Source organism: Clarias gariepinus, chromosome 17 (assembly GCF_024256425.1).
Source record: "Clarias gariepinus isolate MV-2021 ecotype Netherlands chromosome 17, CGAR_prim_01v2, whole genome shotgun sequence".
Classification (NCBI taxonomy): Eukaryota; Metazoa; Chordata; class Actinopteri; order Siluriformes; family Clariidae; genus Clarias; species Clarias gariepinus.
Window position 1 is genome coordinate 14,947,501 of NC_071116.1, and position 22,556 is coordinate 14,970,056.

At 38.8% G+C, this 22,556-nt stretch overlaps 2 protein-coding genes across 3 annotated transcripts in view; one reads left to right on the top strand and one right to left on the bottom strand.

The window, feature by feature from the left end:
* cblb (Cbl proto-oncogene B, E3 ubiquitin protein ligase) overlaps window positions 1–11,042 on the top strand; it is an 84,790-nt gene extending 73,748 nt beyond the window's left edge. The window contains exons 14-19 of the mRNA XM_053516267.1: window positions 2,258–2,398; window positions 3,720–3,781; window positions 5,060–5,161; window positions 5,656–5,823; window positions 6,294–6,392; window positions 7,637–11,042. Coding sequence (XP_053372242.1) covers window positions 2,258–2,398; window positions 3,720–3,781; window positions 5,060–5,161; window positions 5,656–5,823; window positions 6,294–6,392; window positions 7,637–7,890 — 826 coding nt within the window. The 3' untranslated portion in view covers window positions 7,891–11,042. The remainder of the gene's footprint in view (window positions 1–2,257; window positions 2,399–3,719; window positions 3,782–5,059; window positions 5,162–5,655; window positions 5,824–6,293; window positions 6,393–7,636) is intronic.
* Window positions 11,043–11,927: 885 nt separating this feature from the next.
* alcama (activated leukocyte cell adhesion molecule a) overlaps window positions 11,928–22,556 on the bottom strand; it is a 75,278-nt gene continuing 64,649 nt past the window's right edge. For both annotated transcript variants that reach the window (XM_053516269.1, XM_053516268.1), the window contains 5 exons: window positions 19,126–19,255; window positions 17,319–17,348; window positions 16,975–17,077; window positions 14,790–14,910; window positions 11,928–13,906 (listed from right to left, as the gene is read on the bottom strand). In XM_053516269.1, the coding sequence (XP_053372244.1) occupies window positions 14,820–14,910; window positions 16,975–17,077; window positions 17,319–17,348; window positions 19,126–19,255 (354 nt within the window). In that variant the 3' untranslated portion in view covers window positions 11,928–13,906; window positions 14,790–14,819. The remainder of the gene's footprint in view (window positions 13,907–14,789; window positions 14,911–16,974; window positions 17,078–17,318; window positions 17,349–19,125; window positions 19,256–22,556) is intronic.

Consider the following 22,556-nt stretch of genomic DNA (forward strand, 5'->3'; position numbering starts at 1 on the left):
TCGTTGTGTTAGTGGAGCTCCTGCTGAGTTGGTGTAAAAGCTGTGTGTGGGTGTTTGTGTATGTAAGGGTGTGTAAGAGAAAGATTGAAACACTAAGGGATGATTGAGTGTGCTGTTTAATGCTTTGCTAAGACCTTTTTGTCACCGGTGAATGATGGTGTTCGAGCCCCACAGACACTTTGATTCATCATCACATTCCTTTCTGTTGTGTTTGCGCTGTATTTGTGTGTTTTATGTGACAACGATGCGTTCTCGATGTCAAATTCATAGATATAGTAGTCTAGCATTCAGATATGAACGAGTTTTTCACTTTTTTTTTCTGATACGGAAGGCAAACATCCCGTTACTTATTTAATCAAACACGATCACAAACAGGCGAATGTCATTGATGTCATTTCTCATAAAGCTTGTTTTCATTTATCTACTCACAGGAATGTTCCCTTGTTGTGTGGCCTTAAAGATGTTAATTATCCATATTGAACTTTTAGCAGGAGTAGTTTTGGATGCTCAGTATGTGGGCTGTAACATACATTGATTACTTTACTTTATAAATCCCCAGTAGCATTTCAACCTGGGTCTAAAGTAGCTGTGGGCAGGGAAATACACTCCAGATGGGACACCAGACCATGTTAAAACCTAGTGTCAGTTTAGCATAAGTGGTCCACATAACTGCTAGTTTTACATGAGGTACAGTACAGTAAGAGGAACGGCAGAGCTGAACACGGGATGAACATGTAAAACTTCACACAGACAGTAACCCGAGCTCAGAATTAGATTAATGCTGTAAGGTAATAAAAGCATATTGCAATATATAAGAAGCGATATACTGTATGTAGTGCATGATAGGCTTAGAGATGATCTGAGGTGCAGCTACAGACAAAGTGACTCCAGTAGGTACAGACTTACAAGTATAAATAAGTCACAACATAAGGTTTAAAATATACATCAGTCAATTTCCCGATCAAATCTCTTGATACCGATTCCGATACTTGAGCTCAGGGTATCGGCTGATACCGAGTACTATAGTATCTGATACCTGGGTGTGTATCTGTATATACAGCTGTAGAAACTACCAGCCCTGTATTAATTGACAGAATTATTTTTTGCTGTGCTTTAGATTTATCCCTTAATAAAACATGAACAAGTACATATAGTGAACTAGAATGTTTTTATTATCTGACATACATTTAACAGTATTACTTATTTTTTTAAAAAGAAACTGAACTTCAACATCTGAAAAAGAAATTCAAATGCAGCCACAATTTTAACACTGTAAACTGAAAAAGGTATTTTAGTATTTTTACAATATGACTGTATAAAAACAGTGGAACAAATAAATCTAGGAATATAATGATATCGGATAAGTACGTGGACTCAAATACTCGCCGATACCAATGCCAGATTCTTTTGTGGTATCGGCAGCATTTCCGATACTAGTATCGGAATCAGAACAACCCTATTTCCTAATATTGCCTCAATAGAGAAACAGGCTTAAAAAAAAGAAATGCACAAATCAGAAAAACCACAAAAAAAATCTTAAGCACATTATACAAAGCACTTTTATACAAAGCGTTTATACAAGTTACCGTATGTGCCTTTCGAACCATGTGCAGAATAAGGTTCTGTCTGAGGCTTTATATATCCCTCTGGGTTCCTGTTATCTCTGACCCATAATGCCACATTTTTGACCTGCATTAAACTCCTATACCTTAAAATAAACCTAACATAAAGATAATTAAAATTTTAACCAGATGTTAATTCAAGATGGTGGATATCAGACAATTTGCCAGTGCTACACTTCTTACTTCACATCATTCTTTAAAACAATTTTAATAGTTATAGAAACTTAAATAACACAACATTTTTCTGATGCAGTTAACACAGATATTTAATTAAGCAACACTTGTACAAAAATATTGTTATATAGTTCTAATTAGTGACTTGAGGTAAAAAAACAACAACAAATATTGTGATGGTGTGATTGCATTTTTAAACCGTTATACAGTTTAAGGTATTTCAGGTAAATAAAATTAGTTGCACACCGAACAATAACCACATTACAGAGAGCAAAAGCAGCATAATTAAGCGCTGGCTCTGTGTTTGCTGCTAATGAGGTTGTATGAGAGGCTTACAGTACTCTGTTTAAGTGTGATTGCATTGTGCTGGGTGCTGACATTTTTAGAAACTGATAATGAGTAGTTCTTATGGTCATGCTTGCATGTTTTTGTGTGTGTGCATGTGTGCGTGCTCACTGCAGGTTTTCGAACCCATTCAGCAGCATGTGCTTGGAGAGATCTCGGATAACAGACAGGGTAGAAGATGAGTATCAGATCCCGTCCTCTCACCCTGTGTGCATCACGCAGCCTCCTGTGTGCATCTCTGCCCCCATACCTAACAGGTACATAAGCACTTCTTCCCACGCACTAAACAACATCATGATGCACTTATTATATATATATACACAACACTCAATACACAACTTCTCAAACTCGCTGTACAATATGAGCAGTAGTTAACTCACAGTTTGATTCTGACACACACAGGAGATCTAATTCCTTTATTTTTGATTGCTAGTAAAAAACAGATGTTCTCTATTCTCAGTTTTAAAGCCACATATGGGCATCATATTTGGACAAGCTCTGCACTTGAAAAGTACAACTCGGACAATAACAAGCACACTACCACACCTTAGAAACATGTGTCCCCTGAGGTTGTCAATCAAATATGATTAATTTTCAAAGCAAAAAGTTTAAGAAATGTTAGATACCCCTGGCTTGTTGCTTAGCTCAGCAGTTCAGTTTACAGTACTTCAGTCCTAAATCAAAGCAGCTTTACAGGTTGAAAAATCCTGGATATAAATAAAAAAAATATGCTTTAGTTGATATAGTCCACTTTGTTAACGTTACCCCAACTGTTTATTAACAGGGACTTTGGTACAAAGTCTGAGATCTTTGTTAGCTTCTTGCAGAAATGTACAGGATACAGCTGTCTGTTAGGGAAATATAACTAGCTTGACTTCAGAAAGTGACCCTGAGACGTCCTGGTAAGTGTTGCTCAGGTGTAATGACACTGAATTTAACACCAGGAGTTAATTGGTTAAAAAAAACCCTGTGTTGCGACAAACAGTTCTAAAAAAGTAATTTAGTTCCATCTAAAGACTGATTGCTGTTTATATGCTACCATATCCTTTATAACCAACAGTTTCATTCTCTGTACGTGTGTGTGTGGTTTTGACAAAACAAAACAAGTGGTTAGGGTATTTTGTTGTACAATTGACTACTGTCAAAGATGAATGTTTGTGTATTTATTTTATGCAACTTAAAAACTAACTTCCCCATTAGTTTAGATTAGGTTAATTAATTGGCAGTCATTTTAGACACATTTTTGCCAACTCAATGATTACTAATGAGTTTTTTTTTTTTTTTTTTTTTTTTTTGGTTAAACACAAGTTGATGGATGGAAATTGTAGCTTGTGCATGAAATGAAAATGAAGTTACACATCAAATTATCTCTCCTTCAGTATGCATTTGATGAGAACAAGCTCCTTGCTACTGAAATTGCATTTCAAGCCTCTAAATGTATTCAGAGTAGAGAATACAGTACAGCATGTATCCTATTCTTGTATTATTGGCATCGTAAACAAAGATTTTCAATGCTGCTCCTTGGTAGTGAAATGACCTGTGATGGTTTAAATAAACACAACACCGTCTCTTCTGCAGGTCTTCGGAGAACTTGTCTGATCTGAGCTTAGAAGGGAAGAAGCTGAAAGCTCCAGAGCATGGTAACACTTGTGTGTTTGAGTGTGAGTGGGTGCAGTGTTTTCCACAGGTCTACAATATACTTGCAAGCAGAACAGGGTGCATTACCTGCCACCATGTCAGAGCATTTTTTAAGTTTCTTAATTTTTTTTTTGGCATTACTATGTTTTAATAAATACAGAGGTGCCCAAAAATGTACTGTACACACTTCACCATAAAAAATATATACCTTTACTATCACATGATCGCATCAACAATGGAACGACTACTGACATCATTAGAGGAATCATAATCACTGCTACCATAAATAAAATCAAGTTTAAAAAAATGTCATAGATAACAACTGTTGAAGTATGTATACATTTTTTGTGATGCCCTTTGTGTATAGGGGTCAGGATTGTGCAGTATAGAGTAACACTTTTTTTCAGCACAACATGGGGAATATAATGAACTGAATTTTATTTTAACCAATTATACAACCATGATTGAGGAAAAACTGTTACATGGGCAAAAAATAGCACAGGTTCATAAATTCAAGTGTTTTATGGTTGTCTGAGAGCAAATAATAATAATGATAATATGCATATTTAGAGTTCTCCATTTTTGTGACATTATATCTATATTCAGGTAGCAGTAAAATTTATGCGTTTTAAAAGTAATAACAACTTTGGTTCTACATGACATATCAGGACACCCAAATACATAGTTTGATGTCTGATTCACACACTTCTATAAGCAGCTTTTGTGTTTTTTTTTTTCTTTTTTTTTGTGACCAGTCCTGTGTTGAGGTTTTTTTTTTAATCTTCCGTTTTTTGTTTTTTTTTGCCCAATCACGGGGTGAAACTGTGTGTTGCCCTTCTTATACTTTATGCTGCAGTTGGCAGCTTTACAGAATCAATAGAAGATTAAGGAAATGCGTACGAAATGTGTGAGAAAATGTGTAAATCAAAAGTTCATAGTATAGATTTACTACCTTCTCAGTGCACTGCTCTTGCAGTAGCAGAATAAACAGGTAAAGGTACGTCAGGGAGGGAACTGTGTGCTACTATCTAATCAATCATGGATGGCCCGCCCAAGTATACTCTGTCTGTGTGGAAACGCTGGTGCATGGGAGTGTGTGAGTGTATAAGCGGGTGGGTGTGCGCGTATGTGAGTGAGAATTCACTATAAGGCTAAAAAAAAAAAAAGAGCTTGTGTTTGTGTGTTTTAAAACCATTAGTTGCTGTGCATGAGCTCAGTGTGCTTTGTTTCATTAGCGTATGTAGCAGTAGGTAAGTGTAACTGTTTATCATCTCGTTCAGGTGAGTTTGACGTGGGTGTTTCGGGCGTAGTTCCTGCCACACAGTGTCCCCTCCACAACAACCGCACTCCAGCAGACTACGACATTCTTCTGCCCCCACAAGGTAAACAATGACAATGCTCCTCCTGCAGAAATGTGTTCTGATTGGCTGCTTTTTTTGGGGGGGGGTTAGTAGGTTTGGTAGCATGTTTACATGGACTGTGACCTTTAACTCTCAACAGTAAAAAAAAAAAGTGTCTATTTTTATAAAAACTGTGAGTCTGTAACTGGTGCCTTTATTTATAGTTTGAAAAATAATTTGCTGATCAAAGGCAACTAATAATTTTTCTCAGTAAATTTTTAATGATGAGGATTTGAGTGCTTATTTGGGAATGAAAGCACCCTGTATTTAAACATATGATGGACAGAAAAAAAATTATATAAATATTTGATTTATTTACAATTTGATCAATGCAACAATCCAACATGACTGTAGCTGTGTATTTCACCTTATGCCAGTTATGTGCTGGAACAGTGTTAGTTGAGCTGTAATGTCGCCATCTAGTGGTGAAATCTAGTGTGATCCGCATATTAACTTGGTTTTCCTGTACTTTCTAGCTCTGCCAGCAGAAGATCCATTTAACACAGCTCCTCCGTCTCAGCCTCCGCCTCCACCCCCTGTTAGACACAGCTTCCCAGACGCCTCCTCCTCCTCATCATCATCATCATCTCCATCCTGCCCCAGAGCTGCTCGGCCAACATCCGGACACTTTCTTCTCAATTCGGGTAACGTCACTGTGCAACATACCACAACTTTTGGCAAACAAAGTACTGTCATAAAAAGTATGCTTAGTTTACTGGTCGCCAGATCCGTACCAGTTTGGACACTCACAGCTTTTGACGACTCATGAGCATTCGACAGCATTGAAGTATGATGACATAATAGGCTTCATTACACTCATTATGTTTTGCTTTAATTGTATAAAAATTAGTTTTCATCATGTCATGGCTTTTAAGTCTTGTAATTACATTCATAAAACCTCTTGTAAAAGAGCTCTTCATCAGTAATTTATGTCTGTACAAATTTGTGGATAATCAACTAAAATCCCCTTGCATCTATTTGGACAGGTGTTTGTTTTTAACCGATGTTGATGTTTTAGCTCTGCAGCAAATTTTGAGAACAAGAATGTCAATCGACTTTAATTTTACTATAGTGGGTATATCATGATGGTCTTTTATATGTGTTTAAAATTTAGATGCTTTCCTGGATGCTCCCCTACCGCCTGTTCGGAGGCAGACGGGAGACAGCATATTCCGAAACTCACAAGAGTACGACCAGCTGCCTCCTACATCAAGTATGAAAATAAATCATTGATATAATATTTTATTGCATAGCCTTAGGGCGTTTTCACACTCGCAGAACTCTTGTTCAAGCCCTGATTGATCTCAGGGTTTGAGGGAAGGGCATTATCTTTGCAGGTTTGTTTTTACACAGGCAATTTATTCTGATTCACAGACCGACTTGAAAAAGTGGGAAGTATAAAGTTATGGTTGCGTGCAGCCCCAGCATCCCTAGGGAGTTTGACATGTTCCTCCTATTTGCCAGCGGGTTTTCTCTGGGTTCAATTTTTTTTTCACCGCATAAAACATGACAGAAGGTGCATCGACTAGGCTGAATGTGTATACAGGATACATTAAATTAGACCAGCATCTTAGCCAACATCATCCTTAGTCTAGACTGTGGTTTCCCCGTATTTCCCCGTAAAGGCATTATGTATGTTGTGTACTTATATACACACAACATAAAACAGTACCACAATAGTCCAGCCAGTTGTGGTGCCTGATGGGTTTTGCTAAAGCCTTGGTTACTCAGAAAAGTGTGAAAACGCCTTACGCCGTACACTACAAGTCGAAAGTTTGGACATGCCTTCTAATTCCTTAGTCTTTTTTCATTTAAATTTCTTTTTTACATTGTAAAACAATACGATTGGAAAAAAAAACAATAATCTCCTTTAAACAGTTAATATTGAGATGTGTCTACTACTTATGATCTGTGAAGCCTTTATAACGGCTTTAATCTGAGGTGCTGTTTGTTAATTGATGATGTTTGAGGCTGGTAACTCTAAATTAACTTCTAATCTAAAGATAAAAGAATATTGCAAGGATAATATAAGGATAATGTTCTTAATAAATTAATAAATCACAAAGCAAAAAAACTTAAAAAATTAAATTAGAAGGTCTGTCCAAACTTTTGCCTGGTATAATATAACAATCATATCTACTGATACCTTAAATGATATTCTTTCTCATGTGAGGCGCTTCATTAAAATCTAGCCAGGTCTGTTTGTCAGCTTCCTGTATATGATGTATATAGTACCACTAAGAGGCTGTCAGAGGTTGTGTAATGTCTCTGTACTATATTTTGTCAGGATGTTAGTTAAGCCATTAGTGAGAGATAAGTGCAGTCTTCCTGAATTATTAACCATGACTCGGCATTGCTCTTAGTATGTCTGCGAGCTGAAGATGAATCTGAGCTGATTGGCCTCATTTATTCTTTATGATCTGTTTAATGGAGCATGGTTTTGTTTCTGTCCACCAGTAGCCGGAGATTGTTCCCGTGCACCCGCAAGACCACCGAAGCCTTTTCCTCGCAAGACCCCTCCAGAGATCCTGCATCGGAGACCGCCCGAGTACTCGCAGGAGAACGTGGACGCCAAAATCGCCAAGCTCATGGGTGAAGGCTACTCGTTCGACGACGTCAAGAGGGCGCTGTTGATCGCACAGAATAAAGTGGATGTGGCACGCAACATTTTGCGTGAATTCGCCCTGGTGGCGCCAAGACTAAACTTGTAGCCAAATGCCCTCCGTTCTCCGTCTGACTCAACGTGGGCACCAGACGGGCAGCCTGCAGGGTGACTCCTTTACTGACCTGGCTCAGATTCCAGGCATCCGTCTGTGACTTGGACAGAGTGATAGAGAGACACGCACGTGATGCCCAGCCAGGATCGGGGAGGAAAGTAAAGGGGTCAAAATGTGGAACCTGTGAAAAAGCCTTGTGTTTACAGTGCTGTGCTGCGTGGTGGCTTAATACTGCTGCTGCTCCCTGCTCAGTGCCACTCTGTCTCTCTCCATTCAGTAGAGGAGCTGCAAATCTGTTCACAACAGCTCATATTTTGTTGCAGACTGCTGCGTATCCAAGGACTGGAATCGACTGAATTAAAATTAATATTGAATTGAACTCTGTCCTGACTGTTGATGTTGCCAGTTTGTTGCAGGCTGCTGTTGCCTATCCTGCCAGCTGTGCTGTTGCTGCTGCAAGCCTTAGTCTAACACACACACACACACACACACACACACACACACACACACACACACACAAAAAAAAAAAAAAAAAACACCCCTTTGTGGTTTTACAGTTCTATCTAAATTGTCTTTTGTTTTTTTATGGTGGTCAATGGAGGGGAGTGTGTGTGTGTGTGTGCTTTACTTTTACTGTTCCTCCCTCTGAGTGAAAAACTGTGAGAAAGACAAGCTCTACTAGTGAGAACAGTAGAGTGCATCCTTTTACAGTGACACATTATCTTCCATTTTGCAATTTAATGAAGTCCATTTTATGCCCTGAAAACAATTTATTATTATTATTTTTATATATATGCTCAACTCTGATCGATTCCTGCATAAGGCTACTTGTACACTGCATGGCTGATAATGATTGATGACGGTTGTAAAGATTCAGCATATTTGCTTAACATGCAATATCGATTGGCTCTCAGCTTTGATGGAGGAACTGCCTCCAAGTATCGATTTTCCCTCATATGATATTTCTTTGTCAAAAATTAACATTGACAATTAACATTGGAAACTCCTGTGGCAAGAGCAGTCCCTGACACAGGTGCCCCAAACTACTTGAACTTTTTTTCCCCTTTTAATTTGACTTAGTAGCACATCTCTACCTGTGTTACTTCTCTCTCAAACAAATAAGAAAAAAAATGTTCTCACAGGCCACCATTGCAGGATCAAGCATAAAACACTGAGGTGAATCATTGAGCTGCTAAAAATGAACCCGATTGTAACAGATTGCCAAAACATTGCCCCTCCCATTGCAGAGCTACATTTCCTAAAATAAAGCACGATTAGTTATGCCTTACAGGTGCCCTAGTTATTGGAGGTACCTACAGGGTCAAACTGCAGCAAATCTTTATCAAGGCTTGAATTTCACTGTAACATACTGTACATCAGAACATTCAAGCTTTCTCTTTCGCTTTAATCAATGTGCCACATTTTTATTTTTCTCTTTAGCTGCCAAATGAAAGGCCTCTGAATGTATTTGTTTCTGTTGCGCTTCATTCCCAGAGGAAGGCATTCAAATATATGAGAGGAGTCTTATAGCTGTGCATTCTGTATGTAAAGCCCTGAGGTCATAAGCAGAACTGATCAGCTATCTGCAGCCACATCTCGGAGCTGCTCGCCTTCCTTAAAAATAAACATTATCAGTAAAACAGTGTTTTCTTCATGGTCGAACAGTTACATTATGAAAGCTATCGGGTCACAGCCGGCGGCTGTAGTTGTCTGGCACTGAGAGAAATAATTTCCTCTGGTTTTGACTATCCAGACATTGGATAACATTCTGATGTTATCACTTCAAAAGAACCAAGTGTATTGTTTTCTTGTAAAGCTTGCAGTAGTCAGAGCTGGAGAGATGAGTGAGCAGCAACTAATGTAACACTCCCTCCATCTAACCATTCAAACTGTTGATTGAGATCTTTAAATTGTTAAACCAGGCATGAGCAGTTATTTTTGGTTGCTTATCAGATCAGATTTACATATTCTACTTAAAGCTTTGTTTTTGCACTGGTCTCTCACCCCCCGCAGCTCAACAGATCGCTCCCCTCTTTCCGACCCACACAAACAAAGTGGCCTTTGATAGGACTGTAGAGGGTGGGACAGTTTGTTTTCTTTGCTTTGAAATAATGAGTTTTTTTATGATTTCTTTCTCAGTGAATAATCCTTTGTGGATCATGTAATGTGTGCAATTTATTTATACTTTGTTAAAAAAAAATCCTGAGATTATGTTCATTGTTCAGTAATGATGTTAACTTGCAATATGTTCTTGTGAAAATGTTTTATAAAAGCCAGTATTAACATTAATGTGGGGTGTTTTGATGTCTAGTGTCATGCAGAGGTGAGAGAGGAAGTTTAGAAAAGAGCGCTCATTAAATTTTGATTAAAGCACAATAAATCCTTTAAAGTTCACATTTTAAATAGAAATGGAGTTCTTAGCTACAAAATATGTCTAAATAATATCTACTGTACTAGTGAGTATTAGCAAAAGGACAAAATGGACTAAACAGATTCATTTAAAGCATGGGTTTTAAACTCATTTTAGTCAATGTCCCCATGATCAATGAAACTAAAAGCCATTTGTTAGACCAATAATACATTAAGACTCAATTTAATTTAATTACATTTTATTAGTATAGCGCTTTTAACAGTAGTCATGGTCGCAAAGCAGGTTTACAGAATCAAAAGAAAATAATGAAAAAGTATGAAATGTGTGAGAAAATATGTATTAATTAAAATGATCAGATAAGACACCTTTTTTAAAAAAAAATAAATAAATCCCCTAAATGTTCTAAACTTTTTGGTAGAGCATGTTTTGAGTTACTATATTTCAGATTAAAAAAAGTTTTGAACTTGTGCTGATTGAGCCATCTCTACCATGCGGTTGAGTAATGCTTACTAAAAAAAAATTCTACTGTGTTTAAATACTATGCCTTGAATTTCTTTATAGTACACCATTAGAAATAAAGTACATAGCTCTAATGCCTCAAATCATTTGTGCTGTTGCACTACCATGCACGATTTAGCAGTTTCTAGTATCACCACATACAACTTTTTTGTTTTTTGGTAAAATATATTGACACTTTTATCAAACAGCTCAACCATTTGGAAGAGCGACATCTCAACTGCTTGCAAGAGTCCTTAAAATAAACATTTATTATTGTTAGCCCAAGGGAAAAAAATGGTAATAAGACTCATGCTTACAGCATTGAATATATCATTAGCACTGATATGGGTTTATGGCTCTATTTTGCCTCATGTGGAGTAAAAGACCATATTTTTCAGTTCAGTTCCAGTCCACATGACACTTTTATTCCACAACACAGATTACAAATGAATACCTTAAAACCTTAATCAGGACCGTGGCCAAGTGGCGTTATGTTTACCAGCCCTGAACTTGACAAAATATTTATTGCACAATAAGTAATGTTTTATACAATCAAAAATATGTGAACACCTGACTAATTGTAGACAGCAAAGCGGAGAAAAGCACTGGTCAGGTGCATCACATATATTTTTTACACCTGAACTTGATAAGGCACCTTTATGTCTCCTTTGCTGTGCCATGTATCTAGTTGACATCTTGACACTCTGACATTTATCATGTGAAGAAAGGGACATTTTTCTAGCATTAGTGAAGCCAATCGCTCAGTCATTTTCATCTTGGTATTAGGCAGCTCTAGAAAGTTAATAGATGATCAGTGCACAAGCCAGTTCGTAATCGTTAACTTGACCTGGGTTGACTTTTTCCATCTGCAAAATTAAATGGCATTTACTGAGAATTACATTCTATCTTAGAATAAGATAAAGAAAGGGGGCCAACCAGAATACGTTTGTGTTAACTGACAGCAACAATGAGTCATCTAAGGACTTGACATTCTCCCGTATGCGGTTATAACACATGGCGCTGCATTTTGGGGTCTCTGCGTATGTGTTTAGTAAAACCATGACCAGAATTTCCAGATAAGACAAATCACTTTTGCAGTTATTGATAAAACACTTCATATGAATGTGGTTTATGAAGAAAAAAAAAAAGCCAGAACACTACCTTCAAAATGTACACTTTATTTTCAACAAAAGTACAAAACCAAAAATTGATATTTACAAACACTTTTATGGCCTTCTTCTCATTTGCCCTCTTTGGTTTCACTGCTGCCCTGATGGTTTAAAATAAACATATGCATGAGACAAAATTTCCCAAATACATCCAGAGAAGTAAGGAAAAAAAAAAAAAAAAAACAGAACTAAATCTTAACATTTCTCCAAACAGCTGCATCCTGCAGTGGGACATTCGGAACATACATAAGTAGAAATGGGAATCAACAAGGATCACCCGATACAATATTATCGTGATACCTAGGTGACGATCAGATTTGTATTGCGATTCCGTAAGTATCATAGTAAGCGATCGATAGTAATTTTTGTTTTAGATTTAGAGTTACAGTTCTAAAAAAAAATTATTAAATAAAAAGTAAATAATTCACTTCTAACACACAGGATGCTGTGCTGCCTGACCTGACTGAGTAGTTCAGAGTGCACCACCTGCAGGATTATAGAGGAACTGCAACAGCTCAATTACAAACATATATACAGTAAATAAAAATGTTATTAAAAATAATAATTTGAAGTCAGTGTGAAGATATTTGAATTACCCCACAGAAAGAATCGCAATACGTCACTGAATCGTTTCCCAGCTTTATAAATAAGTGTATGTTGATGGGATGGAGAAGGTTTTTATTAGTTATAGCTAACTAATGCCCAGGCAAAATTGCAGCTAACCTCATACACGACAAATAGCCAAAAATGAGCTAAGACACAAAGACTTGGACATATTTACAACTTCTTCAGATCACAGTTAACGGAACAACGCCTCTGACTAAAAACTTAGGCTAAAAACTACAGTGTGGGACTTAAACATAAAACAGCATACAGTGAGTACTCAGGTTTATGAATAAAAACGCACTATACCTTCTGGACAACCTACATAAGAGAAATCGAGGCTAGAAGAACCTTCATTTCTTTTTTTCTGGAAATAAATAGTCAAATAAAAAGTAGGCATTAAGGCTTTGTGCAAGGCTGCAAAATATGGTACGAGTGTTATTTCTGGGTGGACTGTAATGCTTGTCTGGTCCTCGAGCTGGACAGTAAAGCATTGACTTTGGACTAGTGTCTATCCCATGTAACCACCCTGTTTAGTGTGTTTTAGCCAGTAGACCGGGCTCCGAACGGTCTTTTTTAGGATCTTCAGTAACATAATATATGGCGTAATGAAGGGTCCATTACGACATGCCCCGTTTTATAATACTACTTATCGAATTATAACTGAAACCCACAGAGTAAGAACTCTACTACTATAATGTTCCTATAACTACGAATATAGGGTGTGTCTGAAACAATTCAGAGGAAATCTAGTTTGCTCCTGGACCGACGGGAATCGAGATATCGTGTGTCGACAAAGTAAAGTTGTACCGATCAAGGCGGAAAACAGCGCGATAAATCTAAACAGAAAACGAGAGCGTAACAGCAGTGAAGTCTTCATCTCTCCATAATCCAGCAGGCTCTCTTAATCCTGCCTTACTTAAACCTGAATTATACAGCAATCGCAGCACTAACCAAGAGACTGTGCTCACCAGTGACATATTTACAAAGGCCTGAAAAGTGTACAGTATTTATTTTTTTTTCTACCAAAAAGAGGGGGAGGGGGGGATAGCTGAACCCAGCACACCAGCAACGCACATGGCAGGGGAAAAAAAGGGGCATTCACAAGGAACACAAGAAAATCAAGTTTAACTAAATGAAAAAGACACAGTTTTCAGTGCAGACTAAATTTTTACAACACAGGTGGTTTTAACTCTTGCATGGTGCTGGGGTTTTGCTCGGAGGAACGGTTTTTGTGGCTGTCTAGAAATATTCCAGGCGGTTCTGTGATGTGCATGTAGGCAGCCTGACAGCCTATCAGGTGTCTTCGATCAGATGATGGATATGTTGTTGTGTTGTACAGCACATTCAGTGTGACAAGGCCTCTCATCTGCCTCGGAGGGGAAGAGGGGAAAAGATAAGATTTAGATGTAGAACCGAGTTATATTTTTCCCATAATTTTTAGTAAAATACCCTACTGTTAATCAAATTTAGTTGTGATGATTTGTTACATAATGCCCCTCTAATCAGTCTTCTAACATCATGCTGTTTTTATATATATATATATATATATATATATATATATATATATATATATATATATATATATATATATATATATAATGTGTATATATACACAAACACACAGGAAAAGATTTTAAAAAATATTTTAAACTAAATTTATTGCTATATGTCATATTATAAAATATCAAACAGTAGTGTATACTGTGTGTGTGTGTATATATATATATATATATATATATATATATATATATATATATACATACACACAATCACCTAAAGGATTATTAGGAACACTATACTAATTCAGAACTGCTTTAATTCTCCGTGGCATTGATTCAACAAGGTGCTGAAAGCATTCTTTAGAAATGTTGGCCCATATTGATAGGATAGCATCTTGCAGTTGATGGAGATTTGTGGGATGCACATCCAGGGCACAAAGCTCCCATTCCATATAGTATGTATATATATATATATATATATATATATATATATATATATATATATATATATACATAGTGTATATGATAATATGGTAATATATGGTAATATTATTACTATTATATTGATATAATGTACATCACATTACTTTTCTTTTCCTAAAGTGTTTAACATTTTTTTGGCTAACTGTATATAAAATACTTGCATGTGTGTGTATACAGTATATATATACATATATATATATTTTTGTGGAAAAGTATATATTACACTTTTCCAGAAAAAGCAGTTGATTAGACATAACAGATTCTGACCGTCTCTGTGTCTCGGTCCCGTGTAACACTCTAAACCCCTTGTCTATGGTTGTTCTCCTCCAGCTTCTTGCTCTCCTCCGAGGTCCCGGTCTCCTTCTCGTTCGTTTTCCAGCTGCCTTGTCTAACAAAAAACATCACTGTGTTACTCTTCGATATCTGACAGTGCTATCGGCTTTACCTTCTACCCTGATACATTCTGTACAACACAGGGTGCCTGTTTACTTACTGTCTCGGTATACCTAATAACCTGATCGCTCAGTAATGATAGCAGACTAATCACTGCAGAAGGGGTTTGTTTAGAGTTGACAAGATCAAATATTCCAACACAGCCTTAAAATGGCATTTTCATTAATGTAACCTGTCGTGGAACGGCATTAGAGCTGCAGCTGTTGTGGAATAAACAGCTCCTGATTAAACTGGATATGGCCGCTTCATTTCATGTATAAAGAGCTCCTACGGTACGTAAATAAGGTAAAAGCCTGATTTACTCTTTTCACATCATTCGCATTTGTCAGTGTAGTCATGTGCGATTTCTGTTTCTGAGAAAGAAATGAGTCTGAACTTCATTCATCTTCAAATTGAAAATGACAAAAACGTTCACTGGTCATTACACAACGATTAGAGTGTGTAATCGAGCTTCAGACCCGCGCACTCATAAAGACCTGCAGACGGGTCTCGAAGTCGAGTGAGGACGCTGACGTCTTATTGGATTACCGCGGGGAATAGTGTAACGGTTATGACAGTGCCAAGGTATAAACTACTCTGTGTACTCAGTGTCAACCTCACATGCATATCAATCTTCATTCTGATAATCCACAAGACCATCTGTAAGAGGCGGTGGTGTTTATATAAGACTCGCTAGGCGTCAATCAGGACATAATGGGAACCGCTGATTTCAAGGCACACACTTGATTTAATCCTGACACTGTGTGTCAATAAAAAAACAAACAAACAAAAAAACACACACACCACTCGAGTCTGAAATGATGTCTGATTACGACCCTTCGGTTAAAACATGGCTTAAGCATCATACACACACACACACACACACACACACACACACAAACAACTAAAATAACTATCACACAGTCTAGTTTTTCGTTAAACCACGTTTAGCTTTTTTTTTTAAATGTGTTTTTTTACTTTTCTTTTTTTTTATAGTGCACGTTTGTGATTGGATTGTTTTAGCCTCATAACATTACAGAGTTGCATTCATTTTTGCCTCTCCCAGGCTTTGGCTTGTTCATGTCTGTGTTTCCTTCTGGCTCTCCTGATTAGTTCTGCTGCCATAGTTAGTTCATAGTTAGTCCTGCTTGCACTCTGAACTAAATATACATTCATCTTATACGTTACGTGACTGTGATACCCAACTGATATCTCTCCTTCTCTTCTCCCTGTCTCTCTGTCGAGCTACACACGTCACTCCTGAGCTGCCAGTGATCCCGACCCCCTCTGCCCTCTGGACCTGCCTGAGTCGTCCTGCTGCTGCGCTTCTGGTTCGAGATCTCGTCGCTTAGATGCTCAGTGTGGTCTGTTTTTGGGATGTGTGTGGTGACTTTTCAATGAAGACGGTCCTGACCATGAAGCTGTTCTCTGAGGACTTGTGACTGCAGTCGCTTGATGGTTCAGGACTGGAGTTTCCTATAGCTTATCTAAGCCTTCAATAACGAGCCGCCTAACATACAGTATGTCTGCAGATCAATCCCTGCAATCTGTCATCACCCAAATAAGGATGGGTTCCCTGTTGAGTCGGGTTCATGTCAAGGTTTCTTCATATTGCCATCTCAGGGAGTTTTTTCTTGTCTTGCTCATCAGGGACAATCTGGTCATTCTGATTCATACATATTTATATTCATACAAATTTTCTTTCAAATAGGTTGAGGAGTGGTAAAAGCGCTATACAAATAAAACTGAATTGAATTATTCACTTCTTAACTATAGAAAGATTACGCAAAAAGAAGACAACCAAAGGAAAAGTCCAATGTGCACACACTTCAACACACTGTTTTCCTTTCCTCTTCTACACCTTTACTCTGAAAGCAATGGATTCCCTTTTAAGTCTGGTCCATGTCAAGTTTTCTTCCTCATGTCATCTCAGAAATCTAAATCCACATCTGGATTTCAGTGAAGAAAATCCCAATACAATTACAATGAAAATGACAATGAATTGAATTGAATTGAATACCTGCTCCTCATGTACAGCCAGTAGATGACGCCCACTAGTGCAGCTGCCACGATGAGACCCACCACCACACCCACGATCACCTTGGCCTTGTCTTCATCATCATCTGTGGAGACGAACAGACGCATGAGAACCCGCTCAATGGTATTAGGGTTCTACTGCGGACTAAATAACATTAATGAATAGTTGGAGGATAAAAGTGAAATTAAACATAATAATGCCGGGATGCTTGACACCCCATTCAGATCAACTGGGCTCCAGAACACAGAGCTTTTCAGGACACTTCATGTAATAAATAAGAAAAATCTACTCTACTGTAAGACCGACAAAACAAATCAATCTCTTACCTGATCTGGAATCTGGTTTCTCTGGATGTACTGAAATCAGATATGAAATCAAATTAACTTTAAAGGCAGAGGTTCTAACTGAGCCCACCACCAAACTGTGGTTTTTAAACATAAAACAAGCAAAAGCAGAAAAAAAATTGACTTTAGAATTAAACTGCACACGTCATTACTTAAATCTAGCTTTTACTAAAGAGGAGGCTACTAGCATGCTGTGATGGCCTGAGAGGCGAAAGATCAGAAAACCAGATCAGAAGGAAGAGTCAAGCACCCCAGATCCAGAAAACCAGAGCGGAGAAAGGTTATGTGAAGGGAAACACAAGGATGAGCAGAAAAAGGAAAAACAAACTCATGCTGTATGTAATAACTACATGTTAGAGAGAGAGAGAGAGAGAGAGAGAGAGAGAGAGAATAGTCCTCAGCACAAAACACACGCACGCACACACTGTATACTGTACATTCACCTTTTCTGTAACCTTTCCACTCATCCACACTATACACACTTATGCATTATACTCTGACCTCTTTAAGGTTACCCGCACGGTTCTGGATTAGTGCACATGTCAGACTCGAGCCCTGCAGGCCAAACACGGCTCCGTGTCTCATTTCATTTAGCCTGAGCAAACTTGCATGAAAAACTATTCTACCGACCCAGCCTGTAGTGCGCTACTACTCTACATTACATCCACACAGTCTGGAAGTCAGACCTATAGCATAGCCACCGGCCTCAGCGCATTAATCATGTCATGCGTTTACAAGAGCTTCGGTTAATGTTCAACCCAAAACAAGGTTGTTGGTGCCAGACAGGCTTGGCTCGAGTATACACGACGCAGACCAACATTTACACGAGACTTGCGAAACACAATCGGAGCGATTAGCATTGTTTGTTTTGTGATTCTTCATTGGATCCAACAGCACTTAAAGTTACTGTCTGATTCTTACAGGTATTGAAGTATTCTTAAATACTTTAAGTAGCTTATAAGCACTGAAGTACTGTGTAACCAAGTGGTTTCTACTTCCTGCAAAGACTGTGGTGTTTTTTTTTAAGGAAATGTTTCAAATGTATTTATTTATTGTTTGTTAGTTAACGTAAATAAATAAAAAAGTGAATCGATCGTGGATCGTAAACTGACCGATTCAATTAAATGAATAAACAAACAGATTGATTAAACCACATTTCCCTCTTTATATAATCCAGAGCTACACTAAAGCACTTGTATGATCGTACTGCCTGCTTCATGTCTGAAACCCTAGCCTCCCAGGAACTCCTTTAATGGCCCAAATCACTTACCAATGTGGCAATAACTTTTTGTACCTTTTGTAATGTGGAACTAGTAATGGCGAACAGTTTCCACAGACACATACAGTATGTCTCTTCCTCAAGTTGGTAACAAGTCACCAGTCAATTTTGAAGAATCTGTGATTCTACTCGCTAAATCTTCACAGGGACGAGTGCAGCGGGCTCCGAGCCACCTCAGCCGGGATCGTCATTCATGGACATGTAGTACAGGCTTCTTTATGTCTCTAACATTTGCACCATTCAGATTTTTTACTGCAAACAAAGAGTCTCATCACCTGTCAATCAATTTTTACAGCTTCATTATGGAGAAACTTCAACAAAAGTACAAGAAGTACAACACATCTCACCAATACAGATACAACATAGTTTTCTATAAGTTCTTCTCAGTAACCTGCTATGACCTGTGCATGTGTGTGAGCACCAAGAGAAAAGTGATAGATAGACAGAAGGAGCTACTGTAGTATGTTAGTATGCACCCAGTCCTAGACAGAAAGAGCCTTCAATACTTACAGGATGGCACTTCGATGTCCATGGTGGCTGTCCCTAGACTGTTAGAGACCCGGCAGGTGACGGTCAGGTTCACACTAGGCACCACGGTGAGTTTATAAGTGATTACTCCGTTACTGTATTGGCTCTGGCTCTGGAAGAGAACACACAGACGCAGTTCATTTCTAATTCTTTAACATAACACATTGTGGATTGAACTAGTCCTGACCAGTGTTGGGGGACGTGACTTTTTAAAGTAACTAATTACATTACAGAATTACTGTCTTTAAAAAGTGATCAGTTACATTACAGCGTTACTTTCTGATGAAAGTAACTACTTAGAGTACTTTTCCATTGCAGAAAATTAAAACTCCTTTGTGATTCCTCATGCATGTTGTTTTAGTTTCCATCTTTCCGCGCGTTGGTCCACGCATAGCCAAACCGCGTAGGTGAGATAGGGGTATAAAAGCAGAAATAACAGAGGGGGCGAGATATCAGGGGACGGCTTTCACACACACACACACACACACACACACACACTAATGGAATCATTGCTGTCTGGCTCACGGATTACATGAATTGTCAGAATAACGGATGAAATTTTTGAAAAAGTAACTAAATAACTAGATACTTAAATGGAGGACCTAACGCATTAGATTACTCATTACATCAAAAAAGTAATTCGAGTACTCTAACTTTGTAACATGTTACACCCAACACTAATCCTGACCTACTGTAGTGTTTAAAAAAAAACACCAATTTTTCACCGTTTAACCTTTTAGCGTCCAGAGGTTGTCCAGAGGTTGTCCAGAGGTTTACATCCATGTATTTTAGACTTTTATTAATGCAAACTAGTGGCGTTCTCCTAAAAGTCTATTCTGAGTCAGTGATTTTGTTGGCTCAGTCAGTTCTTGTCTGTAACAGTAATCGCACACAGACTGCAGATTCCACGGATAGAAATAATGTTTAAAAATGCTGGATTGTTTTAAGAAATGACCACTAGAGGGCCATATAACATTTGTCTTCTCATCCAGGTTTTTTTAAATTTTTTTTTGCATAGGCAAAGTGGATGAAAATCACAAACACACACACACACACACACACACACACACAAGGACAGATAGGCAACAACCCGATGTGACTGAACTTCTAAGAGCTGATAATCAGCCTGCAATTAAACCACACGCAGCACCGTGCTCTCCAATTACCAACCCCCTCCAGCATCAGAGCCATTACAGACATTATAAAACCCCTCCCTAACAGATCACAGCCTCTCGCTGCTTTCATGCCATCACTATACTGCTTCACCAAAAAAAAAAAAAAAAACCCGAGTATACTCCTTGCTCTGCTCTTTCTTCTCGTACCGGCTCTTTCCTACTCAACCTTACAGAGGGATACAAGATTTCTGTGCAGCACTGAAATACACACAGTTGCATGATGTAGAAAATGAAATCCCTGGGTTTTGGTGTGTGTCTAGTGTGTGTACCTGTCTCGGTGTGAAAATAAGCTACATGTATATATAGTAAAATGTATACGCAACATTGTATTAGAGCAAGATATAACGCACGACGTTGGATTAAATGGCCTCTTTGAGTTACTGTGTTTTCCTCCAAACATCTGTGTCCGTGTGTGTGCGAGTAGGCAAGGCAGGGTTAGAATGTTAAGCAGCAACGGCTTGCCTTTGACTTGGTGTTGAATGTGATAATGAGTGACAGAATGACAGCTTAGCTCATGTTGAACACTGCTCAGTGCTCTCTCTCTCTCTCTCTCTCTCTCACACACACACACACACACACACACATGTAGAGCTCTCCAGCACATTATGCAGCTCGGTCTGCCTCTGACGTGCACACGCAAAAGTCTGAATGCCTCCTCTCCGAGCCGAAATCAACAGCCATTAGGTATTTCTCGCCTCATTATACAGTTGTGAAATCATAATGAGGCTGAGCACGAGCAGGAGCTCACTGTACACAGCCGAGACACCTGGGCGAGAGAGGAGGAAGATGACGAGGCAGGATTGCATCCGCTGGGAAGTAAAGTCTAGTATTGACATTTAATCGGGTTAATACAGCCTCGTGGGTATTACAGCATTTACATAGAGTGGGTATAATTAGTCACAGTGTCTACCATTCACGAGCTTTTCTTAAAGTGAGCGGTTCTGTTGGAGCTTTGTGATTCCCAGTGACAAACCTAATAGTGCTTGGCTTTCCTGTTAAATTTTTTTTTTTAAAAAGCAGCCTGAGAAAGTGTCCAGCTAACACGGATCGTACTCCGCTGGCTGACGTTATACTAAAAACATCAGACGCACGTGCTCTGACATTGAGAGGACAATTAACTTGGTTAAGTATGTGCTTGGTCCTGGGATGTTCTAGAATATTATAAACGTCTGGAAATCACATCTGGTACAGGACATCACTGTCACAAACGGATCACGCTACAAAGTCACAACTCTCAAGAACAATGTTCCCCCAGTGCTTGGTGGCTTTTGCACTCCGGTTTCCACACAAAGACATGTGATGGATTGGCACCCTGTCCATGGTGTCCGCCCGCTTTTTTGCCCAAAGCCTCCTGAGAAATACTCCAATCCACCCCGTGACAACAACGTCAGTTCCTTTTATTTTTTTGGGGGTACTGTAATGGTTACTGTTTAATGTTGTATAAAGCTCCTGCACCACGCTGCACGTCTCAACACATCAGGAGCCCCCACCCCCGTGTTCCACAATGCCAGCTCTCCCTTATGCACAGATCTCGTTTTGTCGCTGCGACTACCTCAGCTGCCGGCTTAAAAGTACAACAGCAACTGCAAACCCCCAAATCTGTCTCTGTGCAATTTACACAGGATGGCAGAACATAACAAAGGTGCCACAGTCCCACTTTCAACAAGGAGCTTGAAAGAGGCTGTTATTAACAATGCACAAACAGTATGTACGAATACACCTATCAGCCATATCTGTGTGTAAACACCACATAACTAACACGATAACATTGTTTACCAATTATATATCAGTAAACTGGTGACACAAAAAGGCTGGCGAGGGTTGAAAGGCCAGCCTGTCTAGTCTGATCCTACAGCAAAGACAGTGCAGCACAAATCGCTGAAAAAGGTCAAACGGAAAGGCACCGGAACATCCAGCGCACTACAGCCCGGTACGTAAAGAGTCCGAGACTGTTGACTCATGGGGTACCCCAGACAAACAAGTCTGATCCATGGAGGCCCCACCCCACAGCCCCCAATGGATCCGCAACATCCTGATGCAAGAGACCACAGTCATGGAGTCATGCACTGAGGAGCCAGAGCCGCATCATCATTGCTCATAATGTTTTGAGTTGTTGGAATGTTATGACTGATCGGTGTATGTGGAAAGTGAAAACGTCACACAGTCACATGGTGTCTGTGCTGTTAGGATATCTTTACATGTTGCAGCAGGCATCCTGACCAAAGGAGGACACATAGC